Genomic DNA, 23,369 nt, shown 5'->3' with positions numbered 1-23,369 from the left:
CTCAACTACCTTCAGCTACACTACTCTGAGCCTGGAGCATGTTCTCTAAATTGCTGCAAGATATCAACTGTATCCTTCTTTTCAATTTAGATAAATATTATTCTATGCATTATAAAATAAGAGTATTCAATAATCAAGACAAAAGATATATCAAACACATTAAAAATAATTATTTGATCAAATAGAAACATCTTGTGCTGGTATTTTCAGTCCAAAAACTAGGCCCAAGTAAAACTGGCACTTTTGTACATACATACAAAATACCAGACCATCAAGTTTATCTCTGAAATGCAAACAGCAGTACATTTAATTTTGTATTTACTATTCAGCATTTCATTAAATTCTCACACCAGACCAAAACAGTTTTTTTCTTTCTAGATCTCCAGATTTGGAATATCTATGCATGATTAAGTAGTAACTGAAAGGAGGGGGCTAATTAAAACACATTGCCTGCATTTTCAGAAACCATCTGTAAAAACCGAAATCTGTTAAAGGTATTAAACACAGATCTGTTTTGTTATTTTAAAATATCAAAAGTTAAGAGGCTTAAGGAAGTAAAATAAAAAAAAAAAAAAACCCCAACACAAAACCCAAACATAAATCACAGTGACTCCTTGACAAAATACGTAGAAGCAAAAAATTTTCTGGAAGTTCAAATGACTTGGAATAGAAATATACTGAGTGTTACTCAGCAGAGAAACCCTCATCATGCTCAGGAAATCCTGTGACCTGAAAAAAGTTGACACAGAAAGTACTGGGAGCAGAAAGGGGAAGGAAATTTCTATCCCCTCACTCTTATCTTAATTTTTCCTAAGCATCCTTTTATGGTCACTGGGGTTTTTGTTTGCCAGAGTGTTTTTCTGGGGGGTTGGGATGGAGACAGGATACAGGGCTGGATGGGATCCTTAATAAGAACATGGCTATTTGTTCTATGTTGTGCATACTTTTGTACTCACAGATTTATGGCAAAATGGAAATGTAATTAATGCTATAAGAATTATATTGATATACCTTCTTGAACAATTTATTTTAATACTATGTTCACCTGAATTCCCTTCCATGTTTACTTACACTGCTAACATTAAAAAACATGGCATTTTCTGAAGGCAGACTCAGTTTTGCGCATCATGATAGGTAAATGCATGTGATTAGGCATGTTGTGTCTTATTCAATAACTTGCAAATAAATTAGAACTGCGACTGTTGGGTTGGTTAGTTTTTTTGTTTGGTTTGGTTTTTCTCCTCCAATTCAGCCAGGAAATACAGTATTGACAGATTTGGCCAAAACCAGTTCAGAGCTCTACCTTGAAAACACACATACTTTTCAAAATAAATTTAAAACAATTTATAAGATGGTTTCAGAGGACAAGAGGAAAGGCTAGTCTCTGCTGGTAAGTGGGCAGTATCTCACGAAATTCTGGGATATTTTAGTACACAGAACAGCTGAGCAAATACCAACACCACCATTAACATACAAATGTCTTCTGTAATATCAAATGTGTTAGATGCATAGTAATTTTTTTTTTCCAGAAGCATATTAGTTTACATTTTACCAATCCTTCAATGCATCAGGCAGTCAAGAATCATACGTTTTGAGGTTCACTTCTTTTAAAGCAAATTACTTTTGGTATCTACAACACGATTCTACTGCTTGGTTAACTACTAAATAAATTAGAATAGAATAAATTACGATTCATGTTGACTTTAGCTTCACTTTTCAAAATGGCATTAAGTTTTCCATTCATAAGCTTATTTGCAAAATTAATTTTCTTATTTCAAGCATTTGTATAGTGGATACCATACCCAGGGTAGATCCAACAAGTGACTGATTTTGATCCAGGACATAGTGCACTTCTTCTTTCAGGTCAACAATGGCGGCAAATTCCTTAAGATGAGTAGATCTTGATGCTCCTAGTCTCTCTGCATATATCCAAAAAAGATTTGAATCTAGTAGATAGAGATTCAAGGTTTTGTTGGTCCTGCAGCTCAGACCAGTAATGTTAGTGCCACTAATACAAAGGTCAGGAATAAAACAATTCCTATCCTCAATGTGAGGAATAGAATGTTGGGTGTTATCTTTCTTCCCATGGGAAGAAAATGCTACTTTGGGGGTCTCAAAGATGGTCTTCTCAGAACTAATGAAACTTAAAAAATGTCTGTTTACCGTCCTGCAACATGCAGTGTAATAGCTAAAAGGACTATAGAAACTTAAGAAATTGCTGCATTCTATGGTATTTGATATAACTTGAAAAAAGGTATGTTCCTGGAGGTAGAAAGAGTCCAAAGCTGCTTCTATCTCTAAAAAGTTACAGTATGGCACATGGACTTTATTTGGTTTGACACCAAGCGTCTGGTTAATGCAAAGCTCACAGACATTGTGAGTTCTAGATATTGAATGCCACTGCGGAAGCACCACCGTGTTACAGCATGGGTACTTGGTTATTGAAAATGTTTCTGATAATTTCATATGTGCATCTGGTACAGAGGAATCAAAAGCTGGTGAACCAGTGTCTCCTAAGTGTTGAAGATCTGGCTCAGCTGCCTGGCTTTTATTACAGTTGTGGTATTCCAAGGCCACTTTGGTAATCTACAGGGGAGGAAAAAAGAAAAAAAGAAAAAAAAAAAGCAAGATTAACTGTACGTAGTTCACTCAAATGCAGTTATCTGTTGCAGGTTTAACAACATATGTAATTAAGAGATGGAATTTCAGAAACATGAAGTTGATTACTCTTCTCCTTCATTCTTACAAAAAATTATAGGAGGGTCTGACTTGATAACAAAGTTAAATTTTCAGATATTTCAGCATGTAAGAATTAAATGTACAGAACAACAAAAAGCCACTTTAAAAATTTTTCAGTCCACTACACTGATCTCAAGGTCCTCTTTGCTTCGTATTTATCACAGTGCAATAAAACTACATTTTGAGGTTAAATCCCACTACATGAAGCATTAATCAGTACAGGCTCCTGAATTTCCCTTATCTTCCAATATAAGGAGAAAATAAATAAAAGCATTCCCATATGAAGAAGGAATAAAGATTTTTCCTGGTATAGGTGGTGCACAAATTTTGTAGCAATCACTAACAGTGCTGAAGTAACGTTAGTATTCTCCCAGCCGTGGGCATATAGTTGTGATACTGCAGGTGTACTTTGCATATAGTAACGCCTGACTTATTGGGAGAAGAAAGAAAAAGGGAAAAAAGAAAAAAGCCTGCCTCTCAGTGCAAACATTCCTGTGCTGCATCACCATTTTGTTTTTCATAACCAAGGGGAAACAAGCAGCAAAAAAGGCATGTGTATGGACCACAGAAGGAATTCCCTTTCTAGGAGATAAATAACAGAACATACAAGAAAGGAAAATGAAAGAGGAAGTTTCCCTTCATCCTTATCTATCACATTAAACGTAATCAAAATACAGAACATACACACATTGCTTACACAAGAATACTTTGATAGGAATCATTATAATTATCAAAGGGATGTTGAAGCGTCACATCTAGAAGGGGTGCTGTGTCACATGACCATCAGTATTAAGATGTGGTCTACAGCAACGTACAGTCTTTAAGAATTCATTGTTAGATGTTTTCATCCTGAAAACGCTCAATTAAATACTTAGAAGAAACTTGATCCTTCATACTATAATCTAGCCTGAAGATTTTGGCTACCTACATAGAGAAACATGAGAAGAAATTATGAACAGAAAACCAGATTTGTGATACGAAAACTCATTTCAGTGAGCTACTATCAGAAAATAAAAGTTGCTCCAAGAGCTTTCAACATACAACTTGACAGCCTTGTTCTTTGCAACTGCCTTACAGTCAAGTGGTTTCATTGCTTGATGAAACCCACAGGACAGCTGCAGTAAACATCTCTTCCTATGGCAAACAAATTGCATAATATCTATCAAAGTGAAGCTATACAAGATCAACTGGAATATTTTGTATCTCATTTCAAATTTTGATATAGATAAATACTGTTCTTTAGCAGAATGAAATCTGAAATGGAACATCTTATGTTGCACTGATTTGATCTCAGTAAGTGGTACCTGTTACTAGAACGTTTAACCTGACAAGCATCTCTGAATTAAGTCTGCCAAAAATAAGACAGGTTAGTACAAGAATAACCGCAGTTCTTTTCCAGACTTTCCGCAAAGATTTCCCCAACCCTATCCTGTAGGTTTTATTGTCTATCCTAACTTTTATTGTCTATTTCTAGTTTGGCTAAATATTGTATCGTAAGTTATTTTCACTTTTTTCCTCATTGCTTCAGACAGTGCAATATTAATTAGGCCTCCTTGTGGAAACCACACATTCCAGGACATAGATGCCATGTATGTAAGTCAGCATTGCCCCCAAAACTTAGCCCTGCTTTTCATCTTCCACAGATCCTTGTTTCTTGTTTCACACTGTCCTTAGTGCTATGCGATCACCACTGTGATGTGCAGCTGTGATATATTAAATGGGACAATGGATTACAGTTGAAAAATAGCCCAGGAGGGAAAAAAAAAAAATTTTCAGCCAAGTTAGTTTCCCTACCTCATTTACTGCACAGCTACACAAACTCCTGTCCTAGGCAGTTCAGAAATGGAAATAATGGCAGAGGAAGAGAAATTTGAAAGGCAACTAAAGAATGCACAGGATATAAAAATCAGATTAGTTCTGAGTAGTTTTTCAATTGGGCTATATTTCAAATAACACTGTCTAGTTTAATAAAAGGTCCATTCTTCCTTGCGCAATCACCTCTGGAAAGATGGAAGGAGAGAAGAAACAGAATGGGGTGGACAAAACACAAGTCCTGCAATATGCAATACATTCTTGCTCTTTCATTTGAGCTATGTCAGCTGGAACAGAAGACCAAAGATCTGCATCTCACACAGCACTCACCACAAAAAGAAGGAAGTCAAGGAAAGAGTTAGGTGCTTGTTCTAAACAACTGTTGACATGAGACAAAGGCATTTTGTGTGGGATGCAAACCAGCGTAAGGGAGTTGTGATAATATGGCTTGAGGAAATGTGTTTTTAAACAAAATTGAATACTTGGAACATAAAATGAGATATCTGTCACAATTAAGCTCAGAACCCTGACTAGAGTTCTCAAGTTCTAGTATTTTTGAAGTAAAAAAAAAAAATTATTTCACTTACTTCATCTAAAAGAGGATGAAATTCTGCTAAGGGATTGTAAGGTATAAATATGAGAAGTGCTGGTCCTTTCTTCAGCTCATTGTTTAGAAGAAGGCTTTTTCCACCATGTGGTCTCAGCCAGCGTATGAGCATCTCTCGATTTTCTAGAGCCCACTTGCAAATGTTCTCAGCAGTATAGTTCATGACATCATTTGGATAGATCTTGAAGGGGGAAAAACCAATTATTTGTCCTCACACGGTTTAGCAATGAACACAGTTCTCAAATATGGCATGCTTTGTTACTGTAATGCCTAAAACTCTCTTTCTAAATTTAATTACACTATTCAGTGAGCTTCAGTGTTTCATATACCCTCTCCTTTTGGGAAATCTTTCCAAATGCTCATCAGATCATAGCAACACACACCATCTTTCAGACAAAAAGTATTCTACCAGGGAAGCTCCTCTTTCTTTTTCTACAACTTTTTAATCTTTACTTTTCTCATTAGTATAAATTTTCTTTCTAAGTGAAAGAGCTCAGTCTCTAAGTTGGTATCATCACATATCTTGATTTACAGCATATTAGAAAACTTTTTACCACTACTCATTCACCATATTAACTCATTTTATATTAGTCTTTTAAGACCCCAACATCAAGACTGCATTTAAAACTGGTACTTCTTATTACTGAATGCAGGGAAAAGAAATGCACAGTAAAAAGCACTCACAGCTTCTAGGGTCATTTTAATAAATTAAGGCAAGTTTATCCTAAATAATTTGCACAGACAAAAGTAGTTTTATGTATTTACCGGTAATTTAACCTGAAAAAAAATCCATGTTTTCCCTAGTCTCAATTTAATAAAATACACGTTACAATACTTATCTTCATAGAGTTTCCACTCACGGTAGCAGTGTGGACAGATAAGGTCTCTATGCCAAATAGCAAATTTGAAAGTTAGTATTTTCAGTGTGTCTTCAAAAAATGAGGCACGTGGATTAAGAGTTACTATAAACTTTCAATTAATTTGCATGATTTTTCTAATCAGTGTAATGTCATACCTTTAAACTGAAATCCAAGTCTTCACTATTCCTACTATCTCTCCACAAAATCTCTTTGTCTATATCCTCATTCAAGTAGGTCTCTAATTCTGACCCACTGAAAGAGGTAGAAACTTTAAGAAAAACAGTTTATGTAGTCATTTCTGAGGTGCTTTGTTTTTTTGGGTTTTGTTTTGACAGAGACGATCAACTTGGGTCTTAGCTACTATTTAGAACAGCTGCTGACTGGTAGAATGAAAATGTGTATTACTGTACAAAAATATCGTCCTTAAACATCCTGTATCCTAAAGCTCCGTGAAACACTTATTCATGGTCTACTACGACAGAGCTTCAATCTCCATGTACTGTCTCAGAGTCACTACAACATAAATACAATACTCACAAGAGATGTGTTGACATGTCTGTGCAAATACACGCTGCCTGAATGCACCAATGAGATCTCCTCTGCAACACGTTTATCTGTGATCACTCCGAAGCGTATTGTTCCAAGGTAATCTGAAAGGGCAAATTTTCAGTTTTTAAACACAATTATACACACCAAACTTCTTTCCTGAAAGCCTTAGAACACCTTCAAACCAGAACACCAAACATTGCTGTGTAAAGGCACAGAAATCTTACTGAATAGCAACTGCCAATATTGGTGATTAAGGGAGGTAGAAGAAAGATGACAAGAGCAGGCAACAACAAACGTGTTCCTCTTCTGCACTCAAGGTATAGAGAATGTTAACCTGAATTGTCCAAATTCTTTATTTGTTTATTAAATATAGAATCTGCTATCATGGATGGACCTTGCTATGTGTTATGCCATCTCAAAAACCAAGACGAGATATACATATAAGGAAAATGTACGAACATTGACTGTTTAGATGATGTACATTTAAATATATATTGTTTAAGTAAGTATTTCTATATTTATAAATATGTACACACAAGGATAGAAGACTTCTCATCTTTATGTTGCAAAGAACCATCCCAACATATAAATGGGGAAATTACAGAACAAAATATAGGAGAACAGGCTCTGTATCATATACGAAGTCAGTGGCACAGTAAAAATCAGAATAATGGTATTAATTTCCTTCATTTGCTGACAGGAAGAAATAGCCATAAAATGTGCTAATCTTAACTTTCTTAAAGTTACATCCAGAATTTGAGACCCAAAAAAAGGTATCAATCATTTACAAAGTTTGCATATTTAAACGCAAGAGTTTTTGTATTTTAGATTGTTAATGCAAAACAACAGGGGGAGAAAGCCCTTCTCTTCATGCTCTTCTTGTACCAGCTCTGTAACTCCATCCAAGAAAGCACTTTGTTGAATTCAGTTACTAAGTACTGACAAAGTCAAGTTCATCCTGATGCCGCTGAACCTGACATTTCAAATGTTGCACAAGACAAACACTGTTGGATTCAACTTAAATAAGAGCTAGTCTGATTATGGCTTTATATGGGTTGCAGCTACACATTTAGGTTTTTGAGGAAACTGTATCTTAATGTATCCTTGAATAGCAGCCTGTCATATACTTTATTCCATGATGGCTGATCACATAATAAGCCTTTTATGTAAGCAATCCTCGCACTGTAATAAAAGACAGTCTCATAATTAGATCAACATCAAGAAACACTCAAAAGGGATTAACTCCCAAGTTACAAAATATTGCAAAAAACTACTAAAGCCTATATATATAATTCATTCACAGATGCCTTAAATTATGAAAATGAAGCTTTTACCTTTCTTTAATGAATGTAATGCTGACGTGAAGAATGTTAAATAACCAGGCGGTTGAGGTGAAGCATTGAACTCAAAATATCCTAGAACTCCAGGCTGAAATAATAAGAATTAGAGTTAGTTAAGCTATTTTCAAGTGTAAATATATGGGGCACAGCAATTATTTGCCTACAGTAAAACACAACAGATTTTAAAAAGACGTTTACTGAAGAACAATCACTTTACGCTGCAAGAAAAATTTTAATATTAAAAGACTGAATGGAAATCAGTTCTACAGTTGTCATTCAAAAGCTATGTATGAGAGGGGGTTTTTATGGCTGTAGATGCATAAGTTTCAAACTGCGTATTTCCCATGCTAGCTATTGAAGTTCACTAAAACCCATTAATTTTTGCTTTGGAACTATTTATGAGCCAGTTCCAGCACCAACGTAAGAATCATAAGCATCATAAAGACTTCTTTTAGAATTGGAATATCAAATATGATTTTTCAGAGTATAAACAACTTAAACAGTAACCCTTTAATTGTTCACTGTGTTGCCCATAATTAGCAACTATATATGAATTCACACATTTTGTGCATGAATACTTGATCTGCTAAGCCAGCTTATCATCCCATCATTAAGCTATCAGTCACTGTAAATTCTTTCAGTATATCCTGCAGGAGTCCATGAGAGACCAGCTGCACAAAAAATAACGGAAGAGTCCCATATCCCACCTGCATATCCATAAAGTTCTTCAAATTGCCAAACAGACAATTCAAAATTTAAAAGACTCATCCCTAAATAGGCCTATTGACTTTGCCAGGTATGAAGCCTGAATAGCTTCCTATTAAATTCAGGAAGAGAATCTGGGAGAAGCTGACTTGGAACAGAGAGGTGCGTAGTCTTTAGACTTCTCTTGTTCCACAATTTCAATTAAGTTTTGGTTTTAAATTTTGCAAGATATAATCCATTAAACATTATTATTAATTATGTTTTTTAACACATTACTCAAATTGGCTCAAAAATCTTTCAGGACAGAGGAAGTGATGGAATTTGGTTATTTTGTGTTATTTGTTTCCCAGTCCCACCAGTGCACACAGAAAGAGCATTTGATACACAAAGCAAGAGCACTCTAGGGATTGCCATGGAACAAAAGCTTCCAGACTCACCGATCACCCATTTGTGTGTCAGATATATTCCCACATAGGTATTTTCATTTGGTATTTCGGAGGCTGCTTTCTTTTTTTGTGGCGTTTTACAAATAAAATTTGTAATTTCTTTTTAAAACATGAACATATATTTTACCTGTTACTGTCATTAGTGATATGAATTCAGTTATCCATACCAGCCATATGAATTGAGCTAATTCAGTGTGAATTAGCGATCTCAGGATGTTCACCAATAACAACATTGCCCATTCCAACTAATGACCTGCTCTTTTTAGGCAGGAATTATCTTTCATGAATGAATGCTAAACACAAGACCTTTGTTCATAAAGATTCCTTATGAGGTACCCCAAGAAAATTATCAATAATAAAAATGAGATACAAGCAATTAGTGAATTTTCTGTGATAACAATTGTCAAGAAGGAAATAAAAATATAAATAAAATAGAAGTGAAAAAATACAGCAAAATAATACATTATTCTTTTTTAAACAATAAACAGGTTAGTAATGAGTGTTCATCTTTTTCTCCTAGTACCAAATTAAGACAGTAAAAAGAAACAATCCCTTATAAAAAACTTTTAAAACATTCAAGTGAACCAAAATAAGTTTCCCATTTATCGACATTTTAGTTTCCCCTTTCCTAGGACCATTTTTCAGTACCATTACTATAGGAAGCGAACTTAGAGCACCAAATAGTGAATGAAAGAGTAGTCAAAAGTGACAGCAAAATGTGACAAGAAGCCAAAAGTCAGATCTAGAAATATTTATAAAAGTTATTTTAAAAGGCGATGTTCTGACTGCCAGTTCTGTTGTACACTAATAGCAGCTTAAGACTTCCAGACTGTGAGGAGTAAGATGTTTTCATGAGACATTTTTGGAAAGTGTTTTTTCAGTAAGAAAAAATTGTAGTGGGAGAATACATACTAATGCTATATACCTAATCAGTAATCTGGTTAATTAATGTCCTTTTAATGATCATCCTAGAATAGTTAAAATTTCCTCCCTGTTACAGGCTGCAATTATACATACGAGAAAAGTGTCTAAAATACTGTATTTCTTCTCAAGTACCATGCAAATTTTCCTGTTTTGTCAGAATGAAGAGATTCACTTGCTAATACCAACTACTCCGTTCATTTTGACAAAATAAAACACTTCCAGGTGCTAGCAACTAACAAGGAATCTTGCTCCATACAAGTGAGATTCAAGTCTTGCAGAAGAGGTATCTTGAAGTAAATAAGAGGTTCCTAGTTTTGAATACAGGTATGCTAAGAGCAGCTTGATGGCAGCATCTCCCACTTCCTTTCACGTAAGAACCTCCAAAGCAATCAATAACTGGTGCAGCAACAGCGCCCTGCATACAGTTTATATGGGCATCTACACACAAGCTGTTATTGATGATCAGCTGCTTCCAGGCAACCATCTGTGTGGAGTTATGATTAACTATCTTCACAGAGGCAGTTAGGAATAATCCGTTGAACAGGATATGACTTGCTGCTATATAAAATTGGACGATAAAATATCGGAATGTGACATAGGGGTAGTTTAAAGACACTGCATTAGGAGCGTTGGTGTTGCTAGAGTGGAGCTTACTGGAACTTTTCTTTCTGTGAAACAATTTTCAGCACCTGTCTCAAACCGAGTGTCTGTAGGAAAGATTTTGGAACAAACCTGAGGACGTCAATAGTGAAAAGTCATTAGCACCACCTCCTAATGAAACTCATATATGGAAATACAAAATCATTAATTGTAGTGTAGCTTATTTCTTGCTTCTCCTTATTTCTTATTTCTCCTCTCTACACCAGAGGAATGGAAAGGGATGCGTGATGCCAATTAAATCAAACAAATAACAGACTTGACAAGAATCTCAACAATTACGGAACACCAAGTTCATAGAAACTTTAAGAATTAACAGAGATCTTCAGGTGTGTAATTTTTATTGGAGAACAGTCAGCATGGTTTTATTACTGAACCATGCCTCAAGTCTATCACAGCTCCGTGAAGGAATAAGCAAGCGTGTAGATGACCAATCTACTCAATGCAGCATACTGTAATTCCCCAAAAGAAGTTACCAAACACACTGGAAGAAACTAAGGTCATAAGGAATAACGTGGAAGGTCCTTTTCTACATTAGTAGAAAAGACAGAAAACTACAGGTAGAAGTTACTGTTTTTCCACAGTCAAAGACAGCCAGCCAGGATGTGTACTGATGCTCATATAGTTCAACATCTCTATAAACACTTTAGAAAAGGGAGAGAACGGTGAGGAACAAAATTAGCAAAGGTTATTGGGAATCACTGAAACTACAGCTGACTCAGAAGAGTTGCAGAAAGACAGTATTAAATGACTATGCGATGAAAGAGCTCTGAACTTTAAAGGGCAATAAATGTGAAGTAATGGGAACAGAGAACAGAAAAAAACCCACAGCTACTGATTAGCTTTTACAGCTAGAGAAACGCTTTTACTACTCAATTAAGTTATTTCTATCCCAATTTGTATTTATTTATTACTATGTTTTGGCTATTATTGCATTGAGGTAAGGGAGATGGTATTTTTTGTCAGAATTTCAGACTTGTGCAGGCAGGCAATTTGTTTTGTCTGCGAACGCAGGAAAGAAAACGGCAAGAGGAAAGGAATGTGTTATCTCTGGGGAACAGAATAACCAATATTACATACCACTAATTCTACACTGTAGAAATGCAAAGAAACTGTTGATTGATATTAGATTAATAAAATTTACAAGTAAAAGTCTGTTCATTTTCTAATGATGTTAAAAACATTGTGTATCCAGAACTGAAAGCAAATTCTCACATCATCATTTAACATAGGCACCACAGTACTCCACACAAGAGCAAGCTATTAAGTCAAATCCACTTCTGGGTCAGATCCTACACAGCTGGTTAACGCTTAGGAAGCATTTCTGCACAAATAGAGCAAAGAAGAAAGCTGACATCATGTTAAGGCACACGCCGGCTACCTCCCAGAGAGACCAACTCCTCCCCCACCTCTCCCAAAGCCAGAAAATGATGAGCTCCCTGGGCACATTTAATTTTCATAAGTGAATGAAGCTTTTTGTCTAACTACAGAAGCTGCATGTTTTCTTCCTCTGTGCCTCAGAAGGATGAGGCCATTTCTAGTAGCTGGGTTAGTCAGATGAGGAATGGGACATGCCAGTTTGGATTAAAATGAAACTGTTACATCTCTGCAGTTAAGAAAACAAAAGAAGTCTGATTACAGGTACTTAAAGGTACCTGGAGTTATGGTAGGAACGGCGTATCTTTCTCCTGATGTAACTTAGATCTTCCTATAAGTTCCAAGATTTTAACTGCTTTCCAAATCGGATTTTTTCCTTGATCTCAAAAATTAAATTCTAATTCTTATCCAGTTCTAGTTTTGCACTAAGTATCATTCCACAACCACAAAAAAACCTTAAATAGTATCAGAAAATGCAGAATCTCAACTTTCGAGTCTTCAACCAGAATTTTTTTCACGGGGTTTGAGCGCCCTCTTGTGAGATCAATGCAGCATCTCAGGATATTCATGATTTGGTTGAGGAATGGACGTAACACCATGTAACTAACACCTCTTGCTCTTACATTTAGCTGGATTCTGTTCATCAGTATTTCTTAGAAATAAAAACATGCTAATTAACATTTGAATACAAGATAAAATACTGCTAGATTTCAGTATCTCTTGGTGTGGTTCAACTTACAAAAAATGTTTTGAATGTTTATCTTGGTACCTTTACTGTACTTGTTAGTTCAGTCATGCTAACATTTAATGGATTTTGATATTCAATTGAGCGTGGGTAGAGCTCCTAGTTTTCTTTGCTAGATGCTTTTTCTGTCAAAAGCTGGCTACTGGAATTTGAACACAAGATTAAAGCACCAAAGCCTTCACAGATTAGATGGAAAAGGACAACTACGAGCTTGAAGTCCTGGCTATCAGTAAATTGACAGGCAACAACAAAATGCCCTTGAAACAAGAAAAGAAGGGTGCAGTAGCTCTTTTAAGTGTGAAAATACACGCTGAGCAGAACTTCAGCCCTGCACATGAATCACTCATCTACTAATGACTTACCAACCTACTGCATACTCCAGATTATACATAGTGCTATCCTTGGACAGAAAAACAAAAGAACGAGGACCGAAGGTGAGTGACAGGCAACTGCTCTGCGACCTACTGCTTCCTTAATATGGGAGACCTTAATACCAAAGTAGAATGAAACAGTCAAGGAACAGAACGGGCACTGCCTAACTGCAGTCTGGGGATCAGCTACAAAGAGGTTCTCTTCAACAGAAATTTTCAAGTCAAAAATAAATACCCCTAACATAAGCTTGCAGAACCCATTCCCCAGCAGAAGACAGGACTGAATTAGATACTGATGATGACAAATCTTTCAGAAAATATTCTGAGCTTCAAATTAATTAGCTTTTCAAAGAAGAAATCACAAAAACCTCATCAAGCAGCAGACAGTGGTCAAAATGCCCAATGATCTATTCTTTACAGTCTTCTCTCCTTTCCCTTCTGCTAAAAATTAACATTTTTACTATATAAAAGACCAAAAATCAAAGGAATACACTAGCCAAGGCTCTCAAAATAGCAATTAGTTTGTGTCATACCTGCACTTCCTGTAACCTACTCTATTCCTCAAAGTTTCTCACTTCTTAAACACAGGAGTCACCTCCTGGATTGTATCTTCTCCTACAAAAGGTATAAAATTCCTCGACTTTGATGGAAAACAGCAGAAAATATTCACATTTCTAACTGTTTAAAATGATGAAACAACGTGTTTATTTCTGGTTTAAAACTAACTTTTCCTTTCTGCCTATGTTTCCCTCTCCATCCATCTTCATATACAATTCTCTATTTCTTAGGTCTTCTCTGTATCCCAGCTCCTGATCACTCAGCATTTGTTTTTCTTATTGCACTCACCTGGACTTGCACTAGCCAATGCCCTGTTCCCTGAATGGATCTTACTGCATGAGTCGGCTCAGGCAAGAGACTGAGCACCTAGTGCCACGGTCTGGGAAATAACCTCAGCCTTAAATGACCACGGGGCAGCATGACAGAGCAGACTCTATTCTTAGTCCATTTCAGAAAAAAGAACCAACAATCACTGAACATAAACAGAGATCGGGCATTTGGAGCCACAGAATTTGAAGCACAGGAAGGGGGGAAGTTTGAACATAGAAATAAAAAAATCCATTCAATTGCTAAGCAGTATTTAAAAAAATATTTTCTGGTTCCCCCATGAATGTGTCTTTTATCTTAGCCTTTTTCCAATGGAAGTGCACCTCCTACTGTAAAGCAAATTTAAGCTTAATGACACTATGCTTATTAGTTACTTTTTGCAGACTACCAAGAAATAATTCACACAACACAGAGCAAAAACCAAGCATGGCTGTTTTCAAATCTCTATAGGAGGAAAAAAAACCAACAAAGTTTTAGAATGGCAAAACTGAAGCAGTGAAAGGACAACAGAATTGCTTGTGATCACAGAAAGTATCAGCATCAGAGACAGACACACAGCTCCATACTCCTGACTCTCAGTCCCCGCTTAAAACACTGGAAAACTAAACCCATGAATAGCTCCTGAGGGATAAACTGAAGTGTGAACACTGCAGCACCTACCCATGGTAACTACCCCTGTGCGTCCCCTTATGCTGTGGCAGCTTTCATTTAACAGCACAGGTTGTGCTCCATCCTGCAGCAGACCCAGTCATTAGAGCATGAGCTAATTCTAAGGGGAACTCTGCTTCATTCTGAAACACTGGAAAGCCCCTTGCATGTTTTGGCCACTACTACAGCATCAATTTGTTGATCATGTTTTCCATTCTGCTCTAATAGCTTGGGGTTTAGTAAGCTTATGGTATTTCTCCATTGTGCGCTACAGAAATGAACAGTTATAAAGGGATTATAAATGGTTCTGTTCTAAGCACATTTTGTCTAATTGGAAGTTATTAATCCACTACCATTGCTACCAATCTTGGCACCTCTGAACACAACAGACTGAAAATTAGTAACACACAATGTCCCAGGGGATTAAAATCATGAAGTTACAGCATACAAAGTGGTTAGGAGCCGTTATTTCAACTGATTTCACATTTGTTTTTACTTAACAGACTTATCTTATTAGAAAGGTTTAATATTCCTTTAAAAATTAAAGCAATGATTACATATTTCTCAAATGCTTTCCCAACTTAGACTGCAAGACTTCTGCGAAAAGATTTCTCCCTTCTTTCTTGTTCACATGTAATTTTTTGATGAAGTAACAACTTTGATTGTTGCCTCTACATACTAAAGTACTGTAAATTAAGAGCATCACTAAATCGTAAGAGTCACTATACAGGGAACCAACATTATGAATTCGTCATTTCATATTTTTATGATTTTATCAAATTTACAGGGCACTTATTTCAGGATCCTGGAAATAAACTAGTACTTTGGAGCAGATCATATTTAATCGTGAAACAAGTCAAACTCTTTCTGAACCACAGTGGTAAAGCTAGAGAAGAGAGACAAGTACCTCATAATTTGAGAGGAAATCTAGTAATTTTGATCGAGACGAGATGTAGAGTAGTGGTGTCATCACCCGGCGAACAAACTTTTCAATATAAACAGCACTCATAGGGCCTTTGTATTCAATTGGTCCAAAACTAGTACCAAAAAAAATAATAAAACATTAAGACTTAAATTAACAATAGAGAGAGTCCCTCCTGGGGTGGCAGAGAGAGGAGTTACATAGACAGCACGCTCAGCCTCTAGGGAATTGCTCTCTGTGTTAATTAACAGTGGCTTCTGTAACTGATAGAGGAGTTGTGTTACCAGACTTGAAGTAAAGCGCAGAAATTGCAGTGACTCTAATGCAGTGTCTATGGGTAGGTGCAGTGTGTTGGCAGGGACGAAGGGATGGAGACCACCTCTGAGTCCCATTAAAGAAGTTGGTAAAATGCAGGTATGAATTATATGATCATATACTTATCTTTCTGCTTTGTTCAAAGTAAATACATGTGACTTAAAAATACAGATTTGAGAAATGTCACTATTTTCACTTGATTTTCTAAAATCTTTAGAAAGTTCAAACAGTATCAATCTGAAAAGGTGCAACATTTTTACATAGGCTTTTACAAGTAGCACTCAATAAAGCAGAGACGAATCCAGTCACACTGCTGATGAACAGACCCAGTGAGTCTACAGTTCCTCCCCCAGCCATCTGATAAAATAGCTCACACTACATTAGGTAGTGCTAAAACAGAAGGTGGGCCGGGCCTTGTGGCTATGATTTCCAGAGCTTCTCCTTCATCCCCTTGAAATCCTGCATCTGATTTATTATCATTAGGTTGGACAAAGCATCACAGTCCAAAATTAAATCAAACACAAAAAGTATGAGGAATCAGTCCATTCCCACTGAAGAATTTAATGTGATGCATTTTTTAATATAGTTTATACATACAGACACTCTGAAAAATATCAAACTCGCACGGAGATACCTATATTCCAATGCTTTGAAATGGTCTTCTAGAGCCCAAGAGATTATTTTACGTCCTACACTGGTTTCTTACAAACCTTTCTCTGAACAGCAACATGCACTGCTTCAACATGACACATGCCCAGTACGCAACATTAGAGGTTTAATATCTCAGGCATGAGGGGTGCATTGCCCTTTGGGGTTTTTATGAAGTATCAATATGAATTTACATCTCATCTTGTTGCAACTCTGTTTAAGGTTACTGATAATACCCAAGTGTATCCATCTATTGTGTTGTAATTTCAAGATCAAATAAGTTTAAGTCAATGTACATCCAAGTGGGATTGCTGGGTTTTTTTATTACAGTTTGAATTATGCCAGTGCCATCTGTGTCTATTCCAAGTTCAGCTGCCAAAGATCAGGATTGTTTCTCCTCAATACATAAATCCCCCCCCCAAAAAAAAATCAGCCTCTGTAATGGAAGGGAGCTGCAGTTTGAGACTAGAGTACACAAGTAAAACACAAGTGATAAACTACACAGCATCCAGCTCTATTGTACCTAGCATTAGAAAGTGTTTCCTTACCTTCTGCTCCACACAAAGAGAAAAAAAAAAAAAAAGGATAATACATACAAATACTGAAAAATAAAAGTGAGATTATATAAAATTTTATACAGTATCTCAACATTTGGAGCATAAAAAAAAGTGAGTGTGAAGTTCAAATTTAGAAGAAAGTCTTCAGTACATAGTGCCATTTAAATATGCACTTAAATTCCACTAACTTCGATAGCCCGTAAGTACGTACTTTATTGCTGTCACAAATTGGGACCAGTTGATATAATCCATCTACAGAGCAAGCAGACAACTGAAATTAATATATAAATCTGAATTCTTTACTTTTCGTTGGGGGCAGAACTTCCAGGAGATGCACAGGCAAAAAAATTTCCTTAAGGGTGAAGAATTGCACAGCATGTCATTTAACTGACATTTACAGGCCTTCTTGACACCTAAGTAGCATACAGGATGAGCTTCACCCAGAATCTCCTCCTCTACAACTATTTACCATAGCCATAAATGTAATATTTTCAAAATGCAACATTTTATACAATTTCTGTTTCCCAAAACAACAATAAAAACCCCAGACTGTATGCATGAAATCTTACCTCCGATGGTATAAGTGTATCACAGGAAAATAAAAGAAATGCTTCTGCTTCCTGCATTTCCCCTGGTTCCACCAGCAATTTACAGCCACAAACAGCACCTGCAAAGCAGGTAAAAATTCACAGCTAACAAAGTACATTACTGTGACCTTCTTTATTTAACATGTATTTTTTCTAATCCATTCCACCTGCTATTTTCAGTGTCGTTTCAACTCAGTATTCCATATCTGTGCCTCTTGATTCTATCACACAAGACTTTTTATTATTATTATTACTTTTTTTTTTGTCATTTTGTAACAGCAATCCTTTTGGTCACTTTTCTTTCTAGTATTTAAGCTTCTTAATCTAAATCCTTCAAATTTACTTAGTCATAATCCGTATTAATTACTTTTTCTGCAGAGTGGAGCTCAACGAGTGGAGGTTTAGGACAGCTGTACCTGTGAGGTGTTCACAGGTAACCAATTGATAGAAAGCAGTGCTATGGCTGCAATCTTGTATCATTACCAGTGTCTCCAAGGATCCTGGAACTGGAAGCAAACTCCCTGTAATTTGTGTCTGAAGGCAGGTGAATAAATCTGAGAACACTTTACAAGAGGAAACTTGCAGAGTTCCCCATGCAGGAGCAGAAATAACAGAACTGAGCAGGAATCACAGGTTTTCTCCATTTATTCTAACACTCTGTATGTTAAATTAAAATTAAGACAACTAGCTGAGTTACCCTAAAATGTGAGCATTCAAGTCCTACTGGTTCCCATGGGATGACAGAAATTAGCATCAGCTTGGAGATTCAAAAGCTATCAGGTCATGTTTAAGATTCGTATCTTCTCTGGAGTTACCTGGCCTGACAATCTGCTGGCCACATGTTCTATTTCTTCTCTTGCTGCAATGGACTGGCCGCACCATGGCGCATAGAAGAAATACAGCACAATTTCTGAATCCTGACGAAGGTGATCTGCATAGTCTAATTGTCCCCGAAAAAGATCAATGACTGGAGATCTTGCGGAGAAAAAATTCACTGGAAGCTTTGCTGGCATTGTTACATCTTTTGCTCGGCTGCAGGAAGGAAATTAAGAGTGGTTGTTGAAACTGTACAGCAGTAGTTAAAAGAGTGTGCCCAAAGCCCTAATTTTTAATCTTAGCAAAGGTCATGCAATGACAAAACTTTAGAAATTTATGCAAACGACTACAACTTACATTATCTGAGTTAGTTTCATGAAATACCATAAAAATCTAAAGATCACCCTTAACAAGCTTTAGAAAGTCACGCTGTGATACCATGCACTATGTTTATGGGTATGTTAGCTCACACTCTTATTGCTGGTTGCTATAGAGCATAAAATTACCAGGAAGAGTGATTTCTTTGGATTTCTTCCCTGGCCTCATCCTCTTTTAACACTTGTACTTTAGGTAACAGCACCCTGATAAGAGAAGAGACACTGGTCACAAAGTTTTGTGATGTGATGTTTATATAAACAGAGACTATTACCCTGCCTTACACTTTGTTTTAAAGTATCCTGCACTCCTATTCTTTTATATTGTATTAGGAAAAAATATGTAAATATGTGTTAGTTTATTTTACTGATTAGAGCAGGGACTGCAAACTGTTCAGGGCACATTTCCTCTTCAATGTAAGGACAACATCAACAAATAGAGAGTCTCGATTTAAAGAGATTATGACAGATTAAGTTTCTTAAGAGAAATTAGTTTGACCAGTAATACCAAGAATGTAAACCAAATACTCAGGAAACCATTTTCTATCAAATCAGCAATCAAACAATCCAGAACTCGGCATTTCCAAGGTGTTCAAAAGTTGTTATGGTATAAACTGCCTTAAATGCAAGTGAATGATCACATTCTTTTGTTTATATTCTCTTAATTCCAAAATTTTCCACTAGCTATATTTACACTAGAGCAAGTCAGATTAAAAACTGGACTGCACTACTGTAATGCTCAATTTTGCCATGGTTCCTTACGTGACAGGAAGTTTTAGGAAAGACTGTGCATTCCTTTACCTTGTATCACAATAAAAAGCTATAATACAAAAAATCTTTTCACCTGATATTTGATCTTTCTCAGGTTACAATTTTAGTAATTCTGATAAAATTATTGAGCCCCGGACACTGTCAAACTCATATGTTAAGCAACTTCCCAACAACGCTGCCACATTTTCAAACTTTAAAATCATTCTGGTTTGTAAGAAGTACCTTTGTTTTTACAATACAGACCCACAAAAGCCACAGCTGCTCTCTGCTTTCCAGGTTACTAAGCATACACTTAAAGCTCAACATTTAAGAATCACTCCCAGTATGTTTTCTAGAAGTTATGGAAATTCTTAATTCATATGTAAGAGACAATATTTACTTCAAAATCCAGAATTTTGAAAATATTAGCTGGTTCCTTATGTTTACAATTCATTAATTCCACTACTCACAAAATCATGTTTTCACACAGACGGCCAACAATCCGGTTTCTTCTGTGGACTTCTACCTTTGTTCCTTCCCTTCTCCCCCAGTCAGTAACCCAGCACCTCCTTCCCCAACCCTTAGGTTCTTATGTCACGTCACAACCAACACCTCTGGTTCCCTCCCATTCCTGCACCCCACGCTTACCCAAACTGCTAGCTTCTTCCTGTGATTTCTAACTGCCAGCTGGACAGGACACAACACTGACGTGCTACGGCTCTAACTCACAGGTCAGCGCGCGCACACGCTGATTAGCTGCTGAAAGCGAAACACGGCAGCTAAGTGTTCATCTCAGACTAACACATACTTCTTCAGAGACATTAACTAGAATTTCTCCTCTTCAACTAGTTTAATGAAAATGGACAACCTAAATATGTTTAAAACCTCTGCTTCCTCTACTGAATTAAATTGAAAGTGGACAAGTGGTTCAAGAGCTACAGTGTAAGCCTTAAAAGTGAGATATGAAATTGGCTCCAAATTGCAAGAAAGTGTAAAACAGATCAACAGAAGTCCCATGACATGAATGAGCCAGGAACTACGTGGCTACCTTCGAATATGAAAAAAAAACTCCAGTAATTATTAAAAAACAAAACATAATAAATCAATAGCTACCAGCTTCTTAAGCTGATTTGGTCAGTAGTGTCTCCCTCTGCAATACCAAATGCGTAACAGAGTACTTTTACATAATTCCCAGGTTTACAAAGAGAGTAGTGCTCCAAACCCCTAAAAATTATAAAAGTATAAACTGAGGATTACATAATAAATGATTATACAAACATAATAATCACATACTGTTTATTAAAACACTGATTGTGTTATTTACCTGCTGCACAGAGTCTATAAAAACTTAAACTCATTTCAACGGAACAACCTGGCAATAAAGGAAAGCACATGCAAGTGCCTGTAGGATCAGCCCCTTTGACTGCAAGGCCCTTAGAGTGGGGTTGTCTCGAAAGACATTTGCATAGAGCCAGAAATAATTCAGGTTCCAAACCACAGGCTTTCCATAATAATACATGTAAGCTATTCCTTGAGCCAATATAAACCTGCAATACCTCAAACCCCGCTAACGGATTGCCTTGTAGTAAAGGAATTTTCCCTTTCCATACTTTTTATCTATTGGTCTTTAAAGTGACGTGTTGTAAGCGTAGCGGTAGTAACTGTACTCTGGTGCTGAGACTTGTTTGCAAACCGTACTGATGTGTGGTGAGAAACTATGTACTGTAGTCATAGTTAACGAGCAATTAACCATCCTCCAAATTGCACGTGGAATTTTTACTTGAATTGCACTTGAATTTTCTATGTTCCTGACAGCAACAGAACAGGGAATATTTTTCTGATATTAGTTTGTCTATTTAACTACAATCTGAAAAGCCAAACCCTTTTAATCAAACTGTACAGAGTACAGGGTGGTGAGAAGCACATGCCATTTGTGAGCTTTCAAACAGAGCTAGCAGTAAAATGAAAGGAACATGCAGGTTTTAACTAAAGGAGAGCTGGAATAAAAGAGAAGCATCGTTGTAAGTGTGGAAAAAAAAAAATTTTTTTTAGTAATGGACAGTAAAACAGGGAGGTGCTTAAGTTCAGAAATCCTTCACCATATATTCTGTAATATGGCAAGAGCTTTACACTTTCATCTAAATTATCTGGTTGCTGTGAGATACAGACTACTGGAACAGAGGCACTGCTGCTCACAGAGCAACTCATTCATAGACTTAAAATTCACTCAGATCCAAATAATACATCCTCTGTGGACAGGTGAGAAAAGGCGGCCTTGGTATTTTTCAGAAGCATTACCTGTGAATCAAGCGTTTCTTGAAATAAAAATTTGTCAGATTCTGCCGAATAGGGAAGTAATCAGATCCTTGTAGACTTCTCCCACTCCCAAAATTAAACCCCAAATGCAGTAGATGTTCTTAAATTAATATAGTATGACTTGAGGCACATAACAGTCACCTTGTCCTAAAACCCATCCAGAACATTCAGATCCCAGTTTAGGCTCCAGAAATGAGCTGCCCAGCTGCAGCGCATTTCTGTGCCTACCGTGCATCACCCAACTCTCCCCGCACTTCCAGCTACAAACATCATCTGGTTCCATGCACCCATGTACACCAGGCTCTCAGCAAAGAGGAACCAAAGAAACTTTTGCAATGAAGGAAGTTCCAGCTCCCAAGAGGAGCACCACCAAACTGGGGGGAAAAAAAACCCACAAAGCATCTTTCTGTCTGAAGCAGCTGCAGGTAATGGGGGTGTCGACACTAACGCATGAGCCAGAAGAGACCCATTTCCCCCCACTTTGTACCCCCATGCCGATGCAGCCGGCTGAGCATGCCGAGGAAAGGGTTTCAGCCCTATGCGCCCTCAGACCTTCTGTGGCAACGCGAGGTACGAGTTATTCCCTGGAGATGAGGAAAAACAGCTTTCTCAACAAAGCGCCTGTCCCTCAGGTGCGTGTGCATCCGCATACCTACCGCCACACCCCGACGCCCCCCGATGCAGGCATATGTGTCTTAAAAATACCGTCGCTTGTTCCCCACCCACGTATTAACACGGGGACCGGGGTCCTCCCCCCCTGCCCCGCTAGCCCCTGCCCGGAGCGGGTCACTGGGCCCCTTGTCCCCGCCACACCGCTAAGCTGGCGACGGGATTCCCCCACAACACGAGAACGGCCGTCGTTGCCATGGGGATCGCATGTCGTTGGGCCCCGGAGGAAGATGTCTGACGCCTACCCCAGGAACGGCCGCTCCTGACACGACCCTGCCCCGCGGGGCGCCTCACGGAGCCCGACCATAGAGAGCAGGGAGACGCGCGAGCACAAGGGGTCGCGCCTCGGGAGGACCCCCGGCCGGCCAGTACCGGCCGCCCTCCCCGGCACACCCGCAGGCCCCGGGACGGCACCCTCGCAGGCGGCTCTGTCCCAGGCCTCCGGGGCACGCACCGCCTCCAGGAAGAGCGGCGGGCGGCCGCTTCCCTCGGCCGGGCCCCGCGTACCCCGGGTCCGCCCGGCCCCCGCCCGCTCCCCCGAAGCCGCCCCCCCGCCATTACCTGCAGGTGACTTTGAGGGCGACGAGGAAGGCGCAGCCCAGCACGATGGCAGCGCCGCACAGCAGCTCGGGCCGCCGCGCCATCTGGGCGGCGCGAGGCCGCAGCCGAGGGGCAGCCGCAGGGCCGGAGCCGCCGCATAACGACATCACCCCCGGCCGAGGCGGGGAGGGGTGCGGGCCACCGGGCCGC

At 38.1% G+C, this 23,369-nt stretch overlaps 1 protein-coding gene across 3 annotated transcripts in view; it reads right to left on the bottom strand.

The window, feature by feature from the left end:
- Nucleotides 1–23,342, bottom strand: part of TXNDC11 (thioredoxin domain containing 11) — a 35,199-nt gene extending 11,857 nt beyond the window's left edge. The window contains exons 1-9 of one of the 3 annotated variants that reach the window (XM_076350882.1): nucleotides 23,181–23,342; nucleotides 19,017–19,091; nucleotides 18,510–18,726; nucleotides 17,677–17,774; nucleotides 15,573–15,702; nucleotides 7,902–7,995; nucleotides 6,556–6,668; nucleotides 5,139–5,339; nucleotides 1,803–2,586 (exon numbers count right to left, since the gene is read on the bottom strand). In XM_076350882.1, the coding sequence (XP_076206997.1) occupies nucleotides 1,803–2,586; nucleotides 5,139–5,339; nucleotides 6,556–6,668; nucleotides 7,902–7,995; nucleotides 15,573–15,702; nucleotides 17,677–17,774; nucleotides 18,510–18,726; nucleotides 19,017–19,091; nucleotides 23,181–23,326 (1,858 nt within the window). In that variant the 5' untranslated portion in view covers nucleotides 23,327–23,342. Of the gene's footprint in view, nucleotides 1–1,802; nucleotides 2,587–5,138; nucleotides 5,340–6,555; nucleotides 6,669–7,901; nucleotides 7,996–15,572; nucleotides 15,703–17,676; nucleotides 17,775–18,509; nucleotides 18,727–19,016; nucleotides 19,092–23,180 lie in introns of those variants that run through there. The other 2 variants (XM_076350883.1, XM_076350884.1) reach the window with 2 other exon arrangements.
- Between the last annotated feature and the right edge of the window lie 27 nt (nucleotides 23,343–23,369).

Source organism: Aptenodytes patagonicus, chromosome 13 (genome assembly GCF_965638725.1).
Source record: "Aptenodytes patagonicus chromosome 13, bAptPat1.pri.cur, whole genome shotgun sequence".
NCBI classification, from domain to species: domain Eukaryota; kingdom Metazoa; phylum Chordata; class Aves; order Sphenisciformes; family Spheniscidae; genus Aptenodytes; species Aptenodytes patagonicus.
This window is presented reverse-complemented; position numbering and strand designations above follow the sequence as displayed.